Consider the following 23,740-nt stretch of genomic DNA (forward strand, 5'->3'; position numbering starts at 1 on the left):
GGAGTATATTTTGTGTTAGAGAGGTGTGAGGCAGAAGGTTGTTCTGTTCTGCCCACCCTTGAAATTCTAGAATTCTAAAAGGACTGTTGCCCCCTTGTCCCAGGTTGATGCTGCTTAGATACAGGCCCTTGAAGACTGAAATAATTTGGTGGAAGGGATACTTTATGAAATTATATGCACAAAAGCATTCAGTCTGAAACACTGCCAGAACCCACAGGCACGCAGTCAGGCAGCGTGTCACCCGCCTACTCTGCTCACCGAAGCAGCTTACTCTGTCTTCATTGTTCCTGTTCTGACGCCTTCAGACTCCAACACAGGCTCCTACTTAGCCTTCCATCAAAACTGGGGCATGAACACCGGCTGCTTGTTGTCCCCACCTACTGCTCACGCCCAGCCCACTCTTGATCTCATTCTCCCAAAGCAGCATCTGCCACCAACCTCCATCTCACAGAATAAAGGAAAAAGAACATACTAAGTGCTCATATTTGCTTTTGGGGCTTCTGTGTTCCAAGCGGTCTGTTATTTGATAATTTATCTGTTCGCATGCCTCACTCCACTCCAGACTGAGCTCGTCCTCAGCATCCAAAACATAACAGACATGCATTCAGCCTGCGTTCTTTCAACATGGGTACACAGAATGCTTCGGTGCTTTCCATACATTGTGTCATCTGTCATACACTTCAAAAGAGGCATTAGTACTCCCATTTCACAAATCACTGTTTAAAGACAGTTAAGAGGCAGCAGCATGATACTATCCAGACGGGGTTAACTCTAATATCCAATGTCGTCTATGGATCCCCTCAGTCTGTTTGGTGGTTACTCCTGCTGTGTCTTCTTTTCCACCTTTTCCTTCCACCTTTCCACCCTATCCTTTTTCTCACTTCTGCAGATGGATTTTTTTTTTTTTTTTTTTTACCATCTTCTCCTGCTTCTCAGACTCAGTGGTTCAAACAGGGAACTGGGGTCTTTCAAGCCATCGGTATCACTTCTAGAACATTAATTTTCCACTTTCTTTCTGATTCTTGTTATTTAAAGTCTAGCTGTAAAATTATCTGTGCTGTTGTCTTTCACCTTTCCCAGCCCAAAGGCACTATGATTTTAGCATCTCGATTTATGCTTTCTCTTGTACTCAACAATTTAATGATGCATAAAAATGACCCTCCAGATTCCTCAAACTCAGTTTTTCCGACTTTTTGTCTTGATAGAAATGTATATCCCCTTCCTTTTCTTCCAGTAAAGAACTTTATCTCATTTGATCTCATCAACACAGGAACACTTGCAATGTAAAGACCTCATAATTCCTAGTATCTCTCAAATCACATGGAATCCACTAAAACTATACCTTCCAACATGATTGTTTAGCCGTTTCTCTTAAAATACTCTTGGCTTCTAAAAGTCAAGTGCCACTTCATGTTTCTCTACTTCTTCATTTGTCATGGGATTAGGAACTCTAAGTCATTGGGATAAATCTAGCTTAGTGTGAATACTGAATTCTATAACGCTTTAATCTGTTTCCTAAAGGTTTTAAAGCAGTTTCTTCTCAGCGAGGAACCATGGATGCCCCTTTCTCTGGGTCTATAATAGCAGGGCACCCCTAGGGGGCGCTCCGCCTCACAAAATATAAGTGACTGGAGCTTGACAGACAGAAGGGATCATTTCAAAGGTGTGGCCTCACAGAAGAACCTCAGCCCATGAGAAAGAGTTTGGGTTAGAAACAAGTTACAAAACCTACTTAGGTTCAGAGCCTTTGAAGAATGACTTGAGCTAGCCCTGCTTATCCAGGGCTAGAGCTGGAAGGGCTGAGCAACAAGCACTGGACAGATTGCGTTTCTCCTTGGCTTCCCTTCAGCTGACTCAGCAAAAGTAGTTGGTGTTTGCAGAACTGCCCTACTAGGAGCGTCCTTGTGGCGGTGTGTATAGTATTATATTGAGTTGAATTTGGACAAAGCCTGCTGTGTATCCCTTTCCGCAGGGCAAAATTACCTGCTACTATCCACTTATTATAGGGGCAAAATTATCAGGCAATTAGCCTTTGAAAGACTTAGTCATTAGTCTAGGAAAGGAGCAATAACAAGTGATAGGAGTTAGGTACCAAAGCAGAAAGATGACTTCCAAGTTTTTCTGGTGCATTCACAGGCTTTCCCGTTCTGAGGTCCAGATGGTACTCTGGACCCTCCTAGCCCCCATAAGAGTGACCACCATTCCCTCGAGTGAAGATCCTAACAATTCAAGCACGGAGGCCGCTTTTCGCCTCACCCTCGACCTTTGTCATCAGTCGACGAAGGGCTATTTGTTTTTCCTTCTGTATTAAGGAAAAGAGATGACACAGGGGGTCAAACACCAAATGAGCATTTAAAATTCTGCAGGCTGCGGGTAGGCAGCCACATTTCCAGGGCAGCGGGAGACGCGGGTCCCCAAGGGGGGAAGCCCACTGTCTCCGCCGCGGGGCTGACGGCGCGCCACGGCGGCCCCGGGACCCCGCGCCGCCGGCCGTAGCCCCGCCCCGCCCCGCCGTACTGTGCGGCCGCGGGCCCCGGGGCCCAGCTCCCGGCCCGAAGCGCCGCGCGCGTGCGGGGGGCGCTGTGCCTGCGGGCGTGCGTCCGCGTGTGGGAGATGAATTGGAGTCACACGACTGGGTGTTTCCTTCCGAGTGGTTTTGATTAGCTATCCATTAGAGGAGCGTGGAAACTTTTTCTTCTTCTTCTTTTTTTTTTGTGTGTGTGTGTGTGTGTGTGTGTGTGTGTGTGTGTGTGGCTGAAAGGATGAAAACTGAGTAAGTACACAGAACTTTGAACTTGAAGCGGAATGAAACAAATACAAGCAAAACCCTAGCAGTAACCATGTCCATTCAAACCGTGCATTCCCTTTTTATGTGAAAAGCCGTGAATGCTTACAGGAGAGTGGCAATTTAAAACGGAATGAAGGGAAGCAGTGAAGAACCATGAAAGGCTGGAAGCAGGACTGCTCTAAAAGCGGAGGAGAATGAGGAACTGCTCAGGCAAGCTGGCCTGCATCCCGCGGTGCAACAGGCACTTTTGGTTTTAACCTATTGAGCTCTTCAGCGCTGTTTCCAGACTCCAGATTTACTTTGGTATTGTTTTCTCTTTTCCTGTAAAGTCTTTGCTGCGAGTTTAAGGATGTTGTGAAAATAAGGCATCACCGGAAGCAAAAGTTTGGCAGCCTGGGGATACGCTCAGGTTATTAGTTACCACTATTATTATTTTGATGTCTTTTTTTAACCCAGGCCAGCCACTTTTCACTGTCATCCATGGAAGGGATCTTATTAACCGCCTCAGACTTTGGGGACCTATGATTCTTTGGCATGATCTTTCGGAAAGTTCTTAAGCGGGGATGGAGCAAGCTTGATTTAAAGACTGATTTGTATTTTTTCATGCTGACCAAAAAGAGCTGCTATGACTTTTCCGGCAACGTGGACGGGGGCCAAGTGAAGCTGAGCTGGTCATGGTCTGTCGTCCAGTGTTCCCTTGTCGTCGGCGATTTTGCCCCCGGCCCTTCTTGGTGGGCTTGGTGGTGGCAATCTGTCTCTTCTACCAGACCCTGACACTCCGAGGGACGAGGAAGCTCACAGCCGCTGACCCTGGGGCTGCCCCAAACGCACCCACCAAAACCCAAGCAAGCAGATGTAAGAAAGGACTCTCCCTGGACAAACAGTGCTTCCTTCTCCCCAGTAATGCGCAGGAAATCAGAAAGGTAAGGTGGTCATAAGCTTAACCTTGACATTGTCTGCAGAGATAGCGGTCTGCCTCTCTCTGTCCTTTCCGTAAAACTAAAATTAACTTCCAAGAGGTCTGAAAGGGATCCAGAGTATAGCCGCCCAGAGAGTGACCTTATGACAGTTAGCTTCAACTTCTGTTTACTTCCAGAAAGTCCTGGCCATTATTTTGTCTCCTAGAATTGTACTTCATTTCAGCTGAATGAAATAGACAATTTGGAGGACGTTGGCGTGGTGTAAATTCTTTCTAAAATATTAGGATTCTAAGAGATCTGAAGATTTACAGTTCAGAGACATACAGATTCATAACATTTGGGCAACATTGAGTGTTTCCTCAAGGTAGTCAGTATGAGTGACCAGACCATTCCAGACTCAAAGATATTCCAGAATTCCATTTTATAATTGATTGAATCGGTTTTTCCTTGGTGAATGCATTTCTAAAGCAACATATTTATTTCTGAACCATTTAAAAGAATAGTGTAATACCTTTCCTCAAAAGAACTGATGCCCTGAATTTTATTGTTTACAGAATTTGGGAAATACTGATTATTCTACACTTACACTATTTTAATTAACTTTACTAATTTTAAGTGTTGGAATGAACACAAAACACACACACACAAAACCCCATGGGATTTCTATTTTAATATACCACTCTGTTTATGCCGGTCAGTGAAATGATGACCTTTAATATAATCCAACCTAAAAAAGACAAAATAGAAAAAAAACACACGCAAAAATCCATAGTTGCAAAGCTACTGATTTCTGTGCTACAGCCAGAGGTATAGCAAGATAATTTAGGAATCTCTAAGTGCTTTCTTATACCTGCAGTAGATTTAGGTAGAGCCTATGACTGTGGTTATTGTTGGGAGCAGAATTTCCTGTTGAATATACACTGCTCCTGCCATTATTGCTAATAACCCCAACAGTGCTACCATCTTGTTTCAAAAACTCCCTTATGTATTTCTTCTCAGACTTTTCAAACCCTGTGAGGCAGGTAAGGGAGTTGTGACGGTCATCATTTCTCAGTTATGATGACTGGCATTCAGAGATGTTTAGGCAGGCCGCAGGGCTAGCATGTGACATGGTATCTCCACCTGGTTCCTGCCACAGGACTGGTGCTTAAATCGAAGTAAGTTCAAAGCTCTAATGACAATTCATGAAAAAACAACTGTGAGAACTCAATGAAATACAAAATAATATTAGACTACAACAAAAAAAATTTTTAACGCTTAAGTGAGTGACTTAGCTTATCAGTCAAGAAACATCTTGACCAAGAAATATAGTATCACTAGAAACACTTCTGGATGGAACTTCAACTGGCAAGTGTGAATCAATTATTAAAGGTTCTGAAGTCAGGGAAGAATGTATATGTTTTCCTCATTTTTTTTTTTTTTTTGCATTTTTTGAATACATTGAATTTCTAATGGGTGTAACCTGTGACTTGGAAAGTCACTTCTTGGGTTTTTTTCCAATGTTAACACATATAGTTTCTTTAAAAATAATTGAGATGGTTTTGCTCTTTAAGTACGTACAAGTTTTGCTAAGAATTGTGGACGAAACGGTTTTCATTCATTAACTCACAGCGCTTCTTACTCCCTGCTTGACTTTACGTGACTCCTGCCTTTGCCTGTAACATGGGCATATGTTAACTGTTATTTGTAGACTGGCACAGAGAATTCCGTTTCAGCTTTGGTTCTCCTGCTACTTACAAACCATCTGAAACTTATTGGCTGGTCGCGTAAAGCATTCACTCTAGAATTTTCTTGACATACACAAAAATGCCAATCACATGATTTTTTCCACAAATGGTTCACAGTCTTAAATATTTTAACCATAAGCAGGATTCTTAATTCACAATTATAGTTCAGAAGCCTGGTGGATATGATAACTGAATTTCCAAACATTTGCCATGTATCTCTATTTTTAACTTGTGTCAACCTTTGGTTTAGAGCCAGTTTTTATTAGGGATAGAAAGGAAACTAGAAGAATCATGTGGAAGTTAGTTAAAACCAGATATAACTTAGTTCTTCTTGTGATACGTGTTCCAAAACAAGAATCAAATAATAATCCAGTTTTGAAGATTAAACATTCTTGAAGATAAAGTGAAGAAACAAATGTCTTTGGGGTCAATATATAGATCATTCTCAAAAAGAGCTACCTTATGAAGTTCATTAAAAAACTGATGGCATGCTTACACAGATTTTCCTCAAGACCTAAAACACAGCTTTTGGGCATTTTATAGAAGAAGCATTGTTTCTATCTAGAAATTTGGGGTTTTGTTATTGCTTTTATTTACAAGCCAAAATGTTCACTTTTCTAGGGCTTTCCCTTACTGGTATCCATCCATTTTAAAGAGATTTTAAAAGTTACTTAAAATAGCTGATTGTGATCTAAGGTTCATGGGTTCCAGGAAGTATTTGGATTTTTAAGATGACCACCAAAGGCAGGCATTGCACACAAGATATTGTGCATATGCATATGCACAACAGTCTGGGAAAAATCATGGTCCTTCAGATATTCAAACCTAAAGAAATATTAAGAAGCAAATAGACAAAGTGCTTAAAAAGCAATGCATTTAAACTTTATTTGCCCTTCCAGGAAGTGTAAGTTGGGTTTGGAATTATAAATCTGAAAAAGGAAAACAAAATCTTAATGAAAGGATCCATGCAAGGACATTTGAAAAAGCTACTGTGAATGCTGTAGTGTCTATATGGGATAAACATTCAGAAACTAAAATACACTCACAGTGTATTTCTCGAATCACAGTTTTCATAGTTTCTCGAATCGAATAAGCAGTAACTATTGCCCAGTCTTTTGGTTGCAGTTCTTTCTAAGAGAAGACCTCTTGTACCTGTCAGCCAAGTCAGAGGGTTCTGCGGTAGCAAATATTTAAAGATGGGTGACAGACTGTGCCCTTTACACCTTTACAACTGGGACCTGGTTCACTGTCTAAAACTGTTTTCAATGCAGATTGAGATCATAGTCTAGTATATGCCAACTTTCCGTAGTGAGGGAGTACTCTCCCTCTTCTGGCCAAATTTTAATTCTTTTTTTCCATCTGAACTTTCCAAAAGGACCTTGCTAAGCAGCTGTACTTTTGTCATTTCTTCTGGGTTTCCTCCCAACATGAGTTTGAATTTGGGCTGATAATCTGCTATGTTTTAAAACTGTTTCAATTTAATGTCTAAACCAAAGACAACTTCATTTGTCTTCACTGAAGTAGATCACTCAGTAGATTTATTTATTTTTTTGGAATCTAACCCTTTAATATTTCACAACATAAGAAACACATTAAATTATAAGCAGACACAATGAAAAAAAAATATGCTCAGTATAGATCATTAGCGTGTGCTCCTTTAATGGAAACTTTACTATTTGGAGAATATGTTTATACTCACCGTAGCCATGTGTTACTGATTATCTCCTGTTGGTGTTCCAGATGGAGAATTTCTAGTTCTTTGTTGCTTGACTAGTCATTCTCCACTTCTTTTGGCTTCTCCATTCTCCTTCAGTGACTGCTCTCTACAACTACTCTTCCCAGGATCCAACCATAATCCAATGCAAATAATTGAATGTTTTCATACAAATATACTTTGTGTAATTTATTTGTGTCTCTAATAATACATTATTTTTAACATTGGAAAATTTCTAAAAATGGATTGTTTAGCCCAGGTTTTCTATAAACAGAACCTAAGACAAACACTTGCAAGCTAACACTTTATTGGATGTTGCGATCCCAGGGACGCAAGAGTAGGTAGGGGAAGGAATAGGGAGAGAAACACAAATGGGTGCGTTTATGGGAGACATAATCAGAGAGTCTGGAGGAAACTCTGCATCTCAGAACAGGTATTGTGGGGAAGGTCAGGAGGGGCAAGCCGTTTACCTCCTGGCTTTTCCCTTCTTCTATCTTTCACTGGTTAGAGTTGTTGCAAGCTGCTACGACGTAGCATTACTTGGACTCTCGGGGTGGCCACTGGGGAAGCTGGGGCCTCAGTGGGGGCAGTACTGCTCCCCACTCCTCCTTTTCAAGCAGTATTGTGCATAGGAACACTCCCAGGTCTGTGGTGACCAAGGTGATAAAAACAGTGTCCATCACTTACCACAACAACATGGCAGGAGTAATGTCGCTGGAGGGGTATGTGAGGCATGGTGATCTGGCAGCTGATACAATAGTTATGCTAATTTTGCTTTCTAAAAGTCACAGAAAACGTTCAAATGTGCTCTTACTCTTGGGAAATGGCATCGCTCTCTTTAAGTGAAATGTTTGTAATTATCTCACTGAGAACTCTCTTCTCCAACTGAAAAAAAATTCTCGCTTCATCTTTACCCTTTGTCATCCTAATCCGTTTTGTTCATTCATTCTTTCATTTTCTTCATTCCTACAGTGACTATTTATCGAGCAGTTTATTGGTGCCAGACTCTGTGCTAGTCGCTGGTGACACAGAAATAAAGGGCACTGTGAGACAGACAAGTAATTAAATAAATGCTAGGAATCCATAACTTTACTAGAACATTTTGAAAGATGAGAAGGAGCTAGAAAGGGTGGAGAAAGAGAAACGTATTATAAGCAGATAATGCCAGATATGCAAAGAAGAAATTCAATGGTGTGGTAGATTTGGAGGATTCGATGTATTCACTATGTGGGGTGTGTGTGTGTGTGTGTGTGTGTGTGTGTGTGTGTGCACTGTGATAGGGGAGCAGAGCAGAAAGGCAAATAAATAAGGTAGAAAATTCAGCAGGGTCTAGATGTGGGAATGTGGTCATGATAAGGAGTCTGGATTTTATTGTGAAGGCAACAGGGGACCCCTGAAGAGTGGTAAGCAAAAAGTGGCATAAATAGATTTATGTTGTAGAGAATGCTCCAGAACATATATTGCAGAATGGACTGGAGGGGGTAGAAATGAAGGTAAGGAGATCCAGCTGCAAGGCTGTTTCCCAATGCCTCTTCTTTGCCAAATCTTATTTTCTTCTTGTGTTGAACACCTCCTCTCAACCTTTTCCAGAGGGATTCCAGAGTTATTCTCTGTTAGTTACAATATTGCCATTTCAAACCTTTCCAGTGGACCATGCCTTCTGCCAGTAAACATACTCATAACTGATAACAATAAGCCTTCTTTGTACCTGGCAATCCACTGAACCCAGTGTGCTCCTTCTCTCTTTTCCCTCAGAGAAACTATGGCTGGTTCTCCTTGGATTCACTTCCTGGCCACCCCACCCATTCCTGAAATTTGTCTTCACTGATCCCTTGACTACCAGATGAAATGATTTATTTCCAGTCTACATCCTTCTTCTCTGAAGCATTTTACACTATTGGCCAACAACTCTATCTTGAAACTTCCCTTTTGAATTCCATGTCACAGTGGGATTATTCTCTGACCTCTGTGGATAACTGGTGGTCTCTTTTCAGGATCCATTTCCTCTGATGCCAAAGTTAGTGTATTTGAGCTTTCAGTTGTCTTGTTTTGTACCTTCCCTTGGTGATTATATCAACTTCATGTACTGTTAATTTTCAATCTGTAAAGATAACCTATAGGTATATTCTTAGCTTGGATCTCACTCTTGAACGCCCAGATCTAGAAATCCAATTTCTTGCTTTTATTGAGGAGTAATAAAAACTGTTTAAACTCAGATATTTTTCTTTCACAATTTTTATGCCCAAATCAATGATTCCTCTTGGCCTCTCTGTTCCTGTGAAAAGGACTCCTCCAATCCCTATTCTCCTCAATGAATAGATTTTAAACCTCTTTAGAATTACATTTGAAACTACCTACTCTTTCTCTATACCTTGCCCCTCACCTAATCCATTGGCCTGTCTCCTTACTAAATCTGTTGGCCTATCACTGATCCGCATGGCCAGCTCCTAATTAGAAAGGCCACAAGACTTTTCAGGTTTCCCTATTTTCTTTTTTTTAATTGTTACCTTTAAAAAAAATTCATTGTGGTAAAAAATCCCACAAAATATAAAATTTACCTTCTTCATCATTTTTAAGTATACAATTCAGCAGTATTAACTATTTATACTGTTGTGTAAAGGCCACACACTCTTGCCTTGTTCACAACCCTTATTCCGAACCATTTGTTTCAAGCTAGCTCAATTTCCATATTGTTTCCCAGTCTTTTCTCCATTTCCCTGGCCTCTGGCCCATTCCTAGATGTCCCGTTTGTGGTTTATAGACTGCCTTTACACATACTATTCCTTTTCCAAATCTGACTTCTGATTTCTCTCTGGAGACCATGATGCACATTTGGCCCTTTATTATACTAAGTAATTTTAGTAAATATCACCTTAGCACAAGACTGTATTACTGGTATATAATGACTTTTTCCAAGCCCCCAAATGAATCCAGATAATAACTAATTAATTTTCCAAAATCTTAGAGTTTACCTTCACAATCTTAATGCTGTATCCCTACTGCCACTAACCTAGACTATTTTAGTAATATAAATAGTTCCCCTTCAATCTACTGGGTATGCTAGGCCATTTGCCTACAACTCCTATGATCTCTCTCCTCAGTAGCCTTCAGGAGTTGTTGTATTGAACCCACTAAATTGAGTAGAATCTATCCCTCTCACTCTTAGTATGTCCTAACATGCTTTTATGGCCTTATGTTCCACTCTGCTTTTATGTGTAATGCATAAGCCAGCTTTACCCTAGTTAACCAAATGCCACCATCTCCGTCTTTGTCTGGAGTCCTCTCCAGTGAGTCTGCCCCAATCAATACCTCTAGAAATCTTCACAATCATTCCTAAAGCATTCTGGAAACTGGAATTTCACCTCCTCCTGGTGGCACGCCTTGTCTCTATGACTTGATGTATGTGCTTAAGAATCCCTAATAAAACTTATTTTTCAATATAATTATTTAGAAATGAAGAAACATGAGACTGTTAGAACTGGAAACAAGTTAGAGATCATTAGATTTGAGGTCGTTTTCTAAGTGAGAAAAATGAAACTTGCGGAAAGAAAGTGCCTCTCAGAGTAACAAATGGAGTTGATAACGATGACAGGTTTGGACTGAGACCTGTGCTTTTCTAGCTATATCCATCCTATTTTGCTATACTAGCTCCATTCTATTTCTGTATACTCCATTCTATTTCCATATACTCTCTCCCTTCTATTTTCATATAATCTTTTCATTCAGTTTCCATATACTATCTCCATTCTATTTCCATATACTCGCCATTCTATTTATGTATACCATATCCATTCTATTCTTGTGTACTATCTCCATTCTATTTCCATATACTCTCCATTCTATTCTCGTATACTATATTTATTCCATTCTCGTATACTATATCCATTTTATTCTTGTATACTATCGCCATCCTATTTCCATATACTATCTCCATTCTATTTCCATATACTCTCCATTCTATTTTCATATGATCTCTTCATTCTATTTCCATATACTATATCCATTCTATTTCCATATACCCTCCGTTCTATTTCCATACACTCTCCCCATTCGTTGGCATTATGGGTTGAATCGCATTCCCCTCAAAAAAGATATGTTGAAATCCTAATCCCAGTACCCCAGAATGTGACCTTATTCAGAAATATGGTTGTCATAGATATAATTAGTTAAAATGAGGTCATACTGGAGCATCGTGGGCCCCTAATCCAATATGACTGGCATTATATGAGGATAGTCAAATGAAGACGGAGACACACGGGAAGCATGCCATGTAATGATGAAGACAGAGATTGAAGTTGTGCAGCTGCAAAACAAGAAACCCTAAAGATTGCTGGCAAACCAGCAGAAGGTAGAAAGAAACAAGGGAAGAATTCCCCTACAGTTTTCAGAGGCAGCATGGCATGGCTGAAACCTTGATTTCAGGCACCTAGCCTCCAGAATTGTGAGACAATGTGTTTCTGTTATTTTAAGCCACGTTTGTGTAGTACTTTGTTACGGTAGGCCTAGGAAACTAATCAAATTGAAGAGGCAGAACAGTTCAGCACATGAGCTCTGGAGTCAAATTAATAGCACTTGTTACCTCGCTACCTTGGGCACATTTCTTGGTCTCTCTAGGATTTCATTTTTCTCACCTAAAAGGGATATCTTATCACCTACCTTACAAGGCTAACATGAGGCTTAAATGAGATAAATCTTGTGAAGCACTTATGTGGTTGACACATAGAAAGTGCTCAATAAATATTAACTACTACATAATTTCCTTGAGGATTTACTCATCCCCATAGTCCTCACAGACTCTGCCATTTGGCCTTCACAAAGTAGGTGAGCAATAAATAATGGCTGCGATGAACATGAGTACCTGGGTGAGGAGTGTCTGAGATGAAAGCCTTGTTGGGTTTCTCTTCCTCTCCTCCAGCATCTAAGCTGTTGCCTTTCCACACTAAAATGAGCCTTTACAATCAAGACAAGACTTGGGGAAGCGGATATGTCAGTCAGAGTCAGGCCTATTTATCTGTAGGCAAGGTCTTTGGTTCTGGCTGAGTCTTTCCTTTTTTTTTTTCTAATTTAAGATGCTGGGATTAATGACATGCTATAGTTGAGGATGTGGAGAGATGAGTTGGATGGGGAGTACAGGAAAGAGGTGAAGATTTTGGACTATGAACAAATATATATATTTATATGTTGTCTTTCTCTCTACATACAATATAAGCTCCTTATGGGCAAGTCCATGATTTAAAGTGTTTACTGCATATGGCCCCAATGCCAAAACAGTATCTGGCGTGTAGTGAACCCTGAGTAAATATCTTGTCAGTGAATTAATGAATGGATGAACGATGACTGTGAGGATCAGAGAAAGCCTACTTTAAAGCAGAGCTGAGAAAAGGAGAGGAAGTCCCTCCATCTCTTTTTAATTTTTGTTGAGCTCTCAGATCCAGCACCCCATCTTTTTCTTGTGCCAGTATCCCTCGAACCCCTTTCTGTACCATCTGTTCTTATACCTGCGACTAATGCTAGTCATCTGCCATCTTGCTACATTGAGTGTGCTTCAGTTATCATCCATTTCTCCTGTTCTCTTCAGCTCATTTGTCTCATTGGGATCTTTATCCTGTAAGAAGATCTCAGGTATCTACCATGTTTAAGAAAGAAGGAGGAGGAGGAGAAGGGGGAGAAGGAGAAGGAGTGCATCCTTTCCCAACCAGTGTGCCTTTCTGATTACTTCCTATCTCTCTTGGCTTCTGAGTCACCATCATCTAACCTCTCTTTCTATTTTTTAACAAATTAATTCTACTAAAAATTGAGCTTTTCCATTTATGTTTTTATATTTTATATTTCAAGCATATCTGAAGGTAAATATTTTTAAAGTATGCTGATAGGAATCTAAATACAGAGGTCTATGCACAGGAGGCTCTTGGGAGATGATGTCAGCATACTAACAGGTATGTGACTTTCATGGAATTAGTTAGGTTGCCTGATGAGCATTTAATGCCTGTGGATTTCTTTGAGATAGCTGATTAGAGCTATGTTAGATTTTTATAATGAAATATGCACATGGGTGAAAAATGGTTCATACTGAGAGAATTTTAAACAAATTCAAATTTGCTTATGTTGGATAAATTTTAATGAAGTCTTGATGAAGCTCATATTTAAGCAAGTTATGTTAAATTTCCTATGAATCAAAGAATTAATCAGTTTATGGGTGTCATTCTCTCTTGTTTTTTAAAGATAGTGGCAATAGCTTCTGCTTCTTTCTCCCTCTAAGCAATTCTGTTTCTTTTTCTAATGGAATTGGAAACTCACATAAACCCTCTGAAATGGAAACCGCTAGATACACTCACATTGTAAAAAGTGCTTCCTGTTATCAACTTGGAGTCTGTGGCCTTTTGGGGTGAAAGGAATGTTTGGTTTCATTTTTCCCTTTGGTTTCCTTTGGACATGTTTCTTTTTTTTTTTTTTTTTCCTTTGGACATTTTTTTCTAAGGAGCCATTCTCGCTAAAAGGATGAGCTCATTTTCTAAAACAGGATTTATGTTCTCTAACAAAAACTATACTAAAGTTGGAAATTTGCATGGTAAATAGTACTTTGGCAATGTTTGCACTTTCCAGAGACTTGCTAAAAATGTAAAACTAAACATCTAGACTTATGTACAGGGTTGAAAAGGAATATAATAATAAGATATAAATTGAGGTTTTGTCATATATAAGTATCTTAATGAAAAAAGTTATTTAACTTTCAATTAAATTCGCTAAGGAAGGCTAATTCACTTAAGACCCCAAATAATAGATGAAACAAAATAATCATTAGGAAGAACACATGGACTTCGAAAAGCAGAATGGGCCCAATCATGTGTTCCAAAATATAAGTACATTTGGTATCTCTAAGCTTGACTGGGGGACTCTCAATGGACCCCTCTCGGTTTGCTTAGAATGCATCCCAATCAGAGCAACTTGCTAAGGGGAGGCTCCGACACCCTGCATATTGGTGGCAATCTACCTAACTATCTCTGTCAAGGCTTCTGACCTCAAACCCGTTAAGTAGGTCGAATAAGAAGTCTAATAGAGCATAGGTGTATTGTGGAACAGACATAGGCTTTGGCACACAGTGGTTCAAATTCCAACTGTGTCATTTACTAGTATAGGTCATAGGCAGATTTTACCTCGATTTCTAAGCTCTCCATTTTTCTCACTGAAAGAATGGAGCTAACTAAGCCTGATGTGTGAGAATTGAATGTGTGTCTGAAAACACATGGTGGCTGACCAAGGTTTGTGTCAGTAAATGTTGGTGTTTTTCCTGACCCAAGAAGTTGGATTTAAGCTCTGACCTCAAAAACAAGCACTTTAAATGGCTTATATTATATATATATGTATTTCCAGAACACACGTATGTAGTTCCTACATTTGGCCTTCAGCCTATGTGCTTTCCTCATTATATTCTATGTAAACAAATATTTAAAGTATCATGTTCTATGCTAGCAGCCTTCAAAGTTTCTCTTTGATACCTCTAGATGAGTCAGATGCAAGCACATTCCACTGGTTTTCTAGGGATACACGAACAATACTTCCTGCCTCTCCTGCTCAAGAAAGTGTTGGGCTGCAAGTAGTAGGAATGCGGCACATCTTCCCTGATTCATGAAGTGTGAATTATGCACAGTTTTTGACATTTTAATTCTTTTCAAAACCAATTTCTTATAACACACCTCACAGCTGATTTTTGACAAATCAAAGTTTGTATCTGCTGTCCTAAATATATTCTGACTACACCTCAGAGAGTGATCTGGGAAAAGTGACCAATTCAGGATGGGAGATTCAGGCAAGGGAAAGGCCTCATGAGAGCGAATAATCTATAGGGAGAAAAGAGAATTTGCTAAATAGTAATATTGCTCCAGGGACCTGGTGTTTCTTCCTTTTGACATAAGGAAAAGTGGACCGTGTTGGGGTGGTGATGTGCTAGTTAAAGGTCAGTGTATCTGAGGCAGATCGTACTATTCTCTGCTCACTTTCTCCCCAGGTGAGAGAGAAAAAGAACTGAAAAAATAACTAATGGTTATTAAGGAGGGCACTTGTTGTGATGAGCACTGGGTGTTATATGTAGGTGATGAATCACTAAATTCTACTCCTGAAACCAATATTACCCTATATGTTAACTAACTCAAATCTAAATAAAAACTTGAAAAAAACCCAGAACTAATGAGGACTGAGTTCCAATGCTGAAGAGTTGAGTGACCATGGACAAGTGACTTCTTTGGTTACTTTTTATATCATATGGCATAAAGATGGAAGTATCTGCTACAAAGATGTCATGGGAGCAGGTTAGACACGATAGCTCAGAATGTTTTGAAAAACATTGAAATTATAAAAGACCGGAATAAACATTATCACTTCTGTTAACGGATAAACTGAGGGGGAGGTGCCTGCGTGGTTCAGTTGATTGAGCGTTAGGACTCTTGCTTTTGGCTCAGGTCATAATCTCACAGTCCTGGGATTGTGACCCTCCCTCATGTGTGTGGAGCCTGCTTGGGATTCTCTCTCTTTCTTTCACCCAAACCCCCCATCTGCACAGGCATGTTCTCTCAAAAAACTAAATTAAAAAATTACACTAAACCGAATGAAAAAAAAAAGAGATAAACCGAGATATATAGAGAATTTTAAGAGTTTATTTGAGCAAAAATCGATTCTAATGAGGCAGCGCCAAACCAGAAGTGGCTGAGAGTGTTTTCCTGTCAGGAAAAGGCACAGGCAAGGTAAGGCAATTATTGTTGTTTGTTTGTTTATTTATTTTAAGAAAAAGAGGATGAGTGTGGAGGGGCAGAGAGAGAGGGAGAGAGAGAATCCCAAGCAGGCTCTGTGCTGTTAGTGTGGAGCCCAACGGGGTGGGGGTGGCGGTGGGGGGGCGCCAAGCTGAAATCAAGTCAGATGCTTAACTGACTGAACTACCCGGGCACCCTAAACTAAGGCAATTATTGATTGGCTAAAGCTTGAAACCTAGTTGGCTGTTTGTGATTGGTTGTCCTTAGGTTTTGATTTCCTAACCTTAAGGGACTTACAGGCTTAGATTTTGGTTTGCCTTACATAGGCCACCACCGCATTACAGCCACTTAGCCAAATAGCCCCCGTGTTCAATTAACTTAACACATCCCAAAGGATACTGCCATGAAAATATTCTCACTACATTTAGCATCTCTTGAGGGAAAAGAATGCGTATCGGCAACAAAAGTGTACCGGCAATACTCCTGTTTTCATTAAAAAGTTACAGTATAATGTCGTTTACAAATGTCAAGTTGTACAGTTATGTTTCAGCATTCCACCAGGAGTCCAAAATTGCACTGTCACAATTGAGTTTCCTCTTGATGTTCCACTGGTTCTTTAACAAGCAATAAGAAGTAGAATAGCATTCCGATAGTTTCAGCACTAAGCCTAGTTCTTCTCCGGTGGAAAATCTAGCATTAATTTAGCCAAAGTGCACAAATGCTTCAGGAAAAATGCAACAGGAAATTTTTTCTGTAGCAGTGCAGGAACTATCTGACCTTAGCAAAGCATCAACCAGAAAGTCAACTTTCATACCGAGCAGGAAACCTTCCATACTAGACACACCCAGAGGGCAGAAGTGATTTCAAGTGGGTTTTCCCTCACTCCTCCCTTTATTATTCTTTCTCTCTCTCTCTCTCTCTCATAAACAATGAAAATATTAATAACACATCTGAATCTTCGTATGCACAAGCTAAACTTACTTGTCCAAATATTTTAGCGCTACATTAACTATTTTAAAAATGGATAGATTTGGGGCAGAGGTGTTTTTGTTGTGGCAGTGGTGGTAGTGTGTTTTTTGTTTGTTTGTTTGTTTCTTTTTTTGTGTGGAGAAGATAAAGATGAGGGAAAAGGAAGTAAACAGATTATTTTTCTTTTAAGGAAACAATGGTTCAAGGAATATTTTGTCTGCTTTAAACAAACTTGTTTGGTGGAGAACAGATAAAATGTATTTGTGAAAATATATTCTGTCAGAAATAGAAACTTTAGGAAGCTAGAACTGTCTCCTGTTTTTAATATAAAATGATGACATTTCATTTTATTAGTAGTAGCAGTGGTAATAGTAGTAGTATTTAGAGGGAGAGAGCTTGAGTGGGAGAGAGGGGAAGAAGAGAGAGAGAGAGAGAGAGAGAGAGCGCATCTCCATGCTCAGCGTGGAGCCTGACACAGGGCTCAATCTCATGACTCTGGGATCATGACCTGAGCCAAAATCATGAGTGGATGCTCAACCAACAGAGCCACCCAGGCACCCCAAAATAATGACATTTTAAAAGGAAGCCCCTTTTCTGTGATATAAATGAGAAGATTTCTCATACTCCAATGATTGCACATGGTCCTCAATACAATTCTTAGAAAAAAACCTGAAAAAGTAACCAAGAATTAATAATGATGTAACTACCCCCTGTGAAGTCTAGCATTTAAACAACATCTTCTAATGAATTACTAGCAGTTGGATCAGGGCAGGGATCAGGTTTAGACAGTGCCTGGCACATAAGTTGAGTGAATGGATCAATGGGATCTAGTATAATTCATGCTGTGTGTCTAGTTTAGGGATTCCTGTGGTGCCACTGGTCCTTAAATTTTTCTTTTGTATTTTCAGTTGGAGTTTTAAACTCTTTCTCCCCAAACAACCCATCTAGGTCTTCCTCAGTTTATAAGATGTCCTCACTTTCCTGAAAAGACCAAAGCAATTTATTACATTAAAAGAGATGGTTTCTTCTGTAGGTCTGGCCTACGAGACCCTTTGCTGGACTCTTTAAGAATAAACTGTACCTCTAGGAAGGGAACTCATTTTTCTAGCCAGTCACACAAGAAAGCCAAATGCTATTCTGCAACATAATCCATCCCCTAAGGGAAGAATTACAGAGTTTAGGGAGCTGAAAATTTGATAGCAGTATTAGATGATGTCTTACTCCTTCCTCTGGAGATAGTGCTTATTTTGTGGTATTACTAGATATTATCATTTCCTGCCAATTTTTGATTTTTAAAGCAAAAAGTTGGCCATCGAATACTTAAGCATTCTAGAGTGAGTATGTAATTTGGAAAGCTCTAAGATAGATTTTGAAGGGAATATGTGAGATTGTGTTATGATGTGTTGGTGTAATATTGCAGCATGTGGCAGCATGAGCAGGACCAGGGTAGACCAGGTGGAGGCTTCTAGAGGGGAAGCATGGAAAGGAGGTTTCCTAGGGCTCAGTCAGGCTGGGAACGTGTTACCCAGGGTAGTCCCCAAGGAGAGCCACGGTTGTATATTAGTACTGGCCTTAGTGAGCTGAAGGGATAAGATGAGGAGGCCATGGAGCACCAACCACCACAAGAGTGCTCCGAGTAAGCAAGAAAGCAGAATGGGTGCCAAGCCATAAAAGCGAGCTTGAGGAAACTTCGTGTGTAAATTTGGTTTAAGGCAGGATGTTTTTTTTCATGCAGAGCGTGGTGCCTGCATATTTAACACTTGTTTCTCCATTAATCCTAAGGCTTTGTGCCCTACATGGGTAGGATGAGGCAGAGTCTCTCTGGGTTTGTGAGGTATGGGCCTCTGTCCCGTGGCCATTCAACCAAGCACTGCAGCTGGCCTTTGCCGCCCTGGAAATGGAGGGGCACCTAAAGGGAGGATATTGGTTTTCCATCCTTAACCATCTGTCCAGTTCATGGGGACACGGGATTTCTGGTAAGAATCTGGATCATCTGGTTGCTACAGGGCTGTGAGTACTGAGAGGCAAAGAGTACTGTGAGTCCTGAGAGGCAGGAGCCAGATATCTATCTGCATGGGATTGACATTAGACACTTAACTGAAGTGAGTTTAGTAGCCCCTCCTCCTCTCTTGGGGGGTCTGAATGTGGTGACTGGGCAGGCAGTGGATGGAGACTCTCAATCCCCACTTCAGCACCTGAATTCTACCTGTACTTCTGGCAGATATATATATATATATATATATATATATATATATATATATATATTTTTTTTTTTTTTTTTTAAGGCCGGACTCTCTGTGCAGAGTGGGTCATGTTCACTCTGGTGCTCTTTCAGATTCTCGGCTGGCCAGCACACATTTTATTGTGGTGGCCGGCTGCAGAAGCCTGGGATCCCTGTGTGTGCAGTTTTGAAGTGCAGAGAGGACTACAGGGCTTAGGAGGACGGTGGAGATCATAAACTGGGCTGGTGGTGGGCAGGTTAGCAGCTAGCCTTGTGGCAGAGAGGGGCAGAGAGAAGAAAATGAAGATGGAAATGGAAAATGCAAACGAGGAGTTCGGGAATTTCCTAAGTGAATGCTATGGAAGGTTCTAAGACTAGACAATGGTGACCATTAACTTCTCAGCCAAAACGAGGGGGTGTAACATGCTAGAGAACTTTCTATATCCCAGTTGTGAATTTATTTATAGAACATTATAATGAAATGTAAAATTAAATCATATTTAGTTACATAGTTAACATAGTGCTTAATTTTTATCTAGCACCCAAAATCTAAAAAGTATGTCCATTTTATATATGATATCAATGGCCTTTTTCTTTCATAATACGTTTGCTCTAACACTGAGTTTTTATGAAAGAGAAATATTAGGAATGACTGATTATGTATAAATGTGTTAATGTCCCTACTATATAAATACTACCTTATCCTATTCCGCTTGTAATTTGACAGAACCCCTACGAAATCACATGGTTGATTTTTTTTTTTAACGTTTATTTATTTTTGACAGAGCATGAGCAGGAGAGGGGCAGAGAGAGAAAGAGAGGGAGACACAGAATCCGAAGCAGGCTCCAGGCTCCTAGCTGTCAGCACAGAGCCTGATGCAGGGCTCCAAACTCATGAACCATGAGATCATGACCTGAGATGAGGTCAGACACTTAACCGACTGAGCCACCCCAGCGTCTGTCAAGAGGTTCTTTTATGCAATAACTTCTTTAAGAGATATTTAATACGCTTTACATTTATGAGGCGCTATGTATATTCAACTGCTTTTATCCTCACTGAGTCTCCTTCAACCCTTCCACTAGCATGAAAAGTAAGACGGAGGTTGGTACTCATTTGCAGATGAGGAAAGTGAAGTACATCAAGTAGAGTTTAAGTGGTATTAGCAGATAATGAATGGAAGGCGGGAAGTAGAGGGGAAACCCAGGATTTAGAAGGCCTTGGGGAGTTGCTGGCAAAGACTCAAACTAGTCTCTGGCATCTATAAAAATGTTTGGTAGATTGTATGATGCTTAGGTATTGATATTGCCGTAATGACCCCAGTGTTCTTTCCTGTCTGTTACGTTGTTTTTGTAGGGACTTACTATTTTAAGACTGAATTGCTGAATTAACTGGTTGTTTGGGCACCAGGGGACAGAGACTTGCTATTATTTTAACATTTTTCAAAAGAACAAGGTCTCCCCTTGTTTTCTGCTTGGTGTTTCACAATTGTGGATTGTCAACTTTATATTTTCTTCATTACGGATATCCTTCAGGCTACTGCGGACACTGATAAGGTTCAGGGGGCTTGAGAAGATTTGCTCTAAAACCTGCAAACGTGATCGGGGCTTGAAGATGGGAAGAAAATGACTTCCCCCTCTTAAATTCCATGAGCTTGTCAGACTAAGGAAAGCCTGGGAAGCGAGAAGAGTGTGGGGTCAGGAAAGCAGAAGGAAGGAGAAGAGACAAAAGAAGGGCCCTCATGAGTGGTTTTATTTGATCCGAAATAGGAAGTAAAATCAAATGTGCCTAAAGGAAAAGCAATCTACATTCTCTCCCAAACTCATTTACAGCTTTATCTTATTCTTAGAGATATCTCCAAGGACGCGATCATGAGCACCATCTCCCAGCTACCCCTGGGGTTCTGTAATCTCTGCTGGGTCTTTGTTATGTCTGTAAAGTTGCAGCAATCAGTACATTGAAGACCCACAGCTGTGCTTCGTGGGTGGCACCACAACCAAAGGGGAGCCTTGAATTAGTTGGAGGAAAAACCTCCAGAGGAAGCTGAAACAGAGGCTTCCCATGACTTTCCAAGCAGCTAAAAAAGAGAAAGAGAAACACTAGGAGAAGCAGAGAAGGGAATAGAAGTTCCTCCACGTTGGTGGAAATGGCTGAGATTTTCACGCGGTGGAGTTTGCCAGCCAGCTGCAGCTACAAGACAGGGAAGAGGGGACCTCGCCGCAGGAGACACTAGACACAGGCTGGAGGAGAAATCCCTGTTCCTGTGTTCTCGGTTTCATTTTTAGTTTCTCCAAGATTCCCGCCACGGGTGAGGGTTAGCCTGGGGCGCAGGGCTGAAGCTGCGCTTTCGCTGGAGCCTCAAGGGCCCAGAAGCTGTTTAGTCCACCTTCTCTTTTCTGTCCTGCAACTTGTTCTCTGCTAGCCTCTCCTCTTTCCTCCAGCTGCACAAACTCTGTACTTGTGCCCCATTTAGAAAGGCACAGCGTGGTTCCCGGTTGTGAGTGTGGAGCCTGGGCATTTAACATACGGATGACGTGGGAATTCTCAGGGTCGACCTTCGGATTTTATAGATGTGGTGGGACGTCTTTACTGCTAAGCAAAAATCATTACATGTCCCTTAAGTTTCAGTATTTCAGATCTTCCAAGCGGATTCGGGCAATATGACATTATTTATCATTAAATATTTTCTAGCTGAGGATGGCCAGGTCAGGGTCTGTTCTCTTCCATTTTCCTCCTTTGTGCCGCTTTTCTTCTGATATGTCAGGCTTCTAGCCTCCCTTCCTGTTTACTTAATACCAAGTAAATTCATGGCCAATCCTTTCTTTGGGACTTTTCGTCCCACTTCTGGAAGGTTTCATCCTCTGTACTTTACCTCTGTCTTAGTTACACTCACCGTGATTTGTCCTGTTGCTGCTTCTCCTTCTTTCTATCACAAATGAGGCTCCACAGTACAGAACTTACTGCCTTTCCCCTCCCAGTGCATTTCTGATGATGCTCCCCCGATGTGATTCGGTGCCTCCTTAGGACAGGTGTCATGTCTCCGTCTTATAGCTTGATCGTCCAGGTCACTGAGTACTAACATTTTTGAAAAACTTTTCGGGGGCACCTGGGTGGCTCAGTCAGTAGAGCGTCCGACTCCTGGTTTCAGCTCAGGTCATGATCTCACGGTTCATGAGTCTGAGCCCCATGTCGGGCTCTATGTTGACAGCCAGGAGCCTGCTTGGGATTCTCTCTCTCCCTCTCTCTCTGCCCCTCCCCGCTGGAGCTCTCTATGTCAAAAATAAATAAATAAACTTTAAAAAACCCCACAACTTTTCTGTATTATGGAAATGATGGCATATAGTTCTTAGGAAATTTTATCATTTAGGAAGTAAAAGTCTGCCTTCTGGCATTCTGTTAGGATGCCCATCGATCCAGAAAACAAAATAAAACAATAAAACACCCTCCCAGTTTTCCTCATTTGCCTCTTCCCTGCTATGGCTTTTAGTAAAAGGAATCAGAATTCATTGAGGTTGTACGTAGGTAGAAAGACCAGCATAAAGTTACCAACTTTTAAATTCTCTACTTCTTATTAGGTTTTGGTTTCCTATTAGGTACTTAAAAAGATAATGAGTAATGATGTATTACCTACACTTTTGTCCTCATTGCCAGTTACTTGTTACCTATCTGGCTATATTTACCATCCACAATAAAAAGTACATATGGTACTGACCTTGAAGGACTTCCTGTTTTAATTTCTCTGCCCATCTTTTCTCTCCCTCTAAGAATTATCTTTCTTCTCTCATTTGCTTTCACACACAACATTCGTAATACATGCGAGTAACAGCATCTAAAAGAGCACCTCAGTCATTCTTTAACGCTTTACCCAGACCAGAGATCTTTTCTCTGCAGGTACTTACCTTGCATGATTCACTAACTGTTTATCACTCCTTCCACTAAAAAGTGAGTTCAGGGACACCTGAGTGGCTCAGTTGGTTGGGCGCCTGACATCGGCTCAGGTCATGATCTCACAGCTCATGAGTTTGAGGCCCACATCGGGCTCAGAGCCCACTTCGGATCCTGTGCTCCCCTCTCTCTCCACCTCTCCCCCACTCACGCTCTCTCTGTCTCTCCCTCTCTCTCTCTCTCTCTCAAAAAAATAAACATTAAAAAAATTTAAAAATGTGAACTCAGTGAGGGATAGAGCTTTGTCAAGTTTCTTCACTGTTACATTGCTTAGAGCCTAGAACTATGCCTATCATATAGAAAGCGTTCAAAAATATTAAATGGGTAAGTGGACAAATGAGTGTGAGTGAATAAACATTGAGAAAGAGCCAAGAAGGAAGAGATATTAAGGATCCAGGAGAAGGAGAAAAGATGGATGAAATTCTTAGGGATTTGAGGGTAGAAATTGGAAGGAGGTTTGTTGCCTAGAGGAAGGGGGTTTGTGGAATCTGGAGAATAATCAGAGCGATTAGCCATGGATAAGGAGGACAGGTTTCTCATGTGGAAGTCAGAAGAAAGGAGGAAATGTTAGTCATGCTGATAGGCTATGCGTTTGACAAAACAGAGGCTATTTAATTAAATCAGTGTGTTTCCTTCTAGCAGTGGAAATTTCACTGTGAATGGGAGGCAGTTTTCTGTAAAAATAAGAAGGTAGCTGGAGAATAGGAAAGTTAG

General features: G+C 40.7%; 1 protein-coding gene across 7 annotated transcripts in view; it reads left to right on the plus strand.

Annotated features, from left to right (window-relative positions):
* The first annotated feature begins 2,520 nt into the window (after positions 1–2,520).
* The window catches only part of CPED1 (cadherin like and PC-esterase domain containing 1), a 282,494-nt gene continuing 261,274 nt past the window's right edge, over positions 2,521–23,740 (plus strand). For 2 of the 7 annotated variants that reach the window (XM_045495426.1, XM_045495430.1), the window contains exon 1: positions 2,522–3,711. In XM_045495426.1, the coding sequence (XP_045351382.1) occupies positions 3,463–3,711 (249 nt within the window). In that variant the 5' untranslated portion in view covers positions 2,522–3,462. Of the gene's footprint in view, positions 3,712–23,740 lie in introns of all 7 variants that reach the window. The other 5 variants (XM_045495427.1, XM_045495431.1, XM_045495428.1 and 2 more) reach the window with 4 other exon arrangements.

Source organism: Leopardus geoffroyi, chromosome A2, assembly GCF_018350155.1.
Source record: "Leopardus geoffroyi isolate Oge1 chromosome A2, O.geoffroyi_Oge1_pat1.0, whole genome shotgun sequence".
Taxonomy (NCBI): Eukaryota; Metazoa; Chordata; class Mammalia; order Carnivora; family Felidae; genus Leopardus; species Leopardus geoffroyi.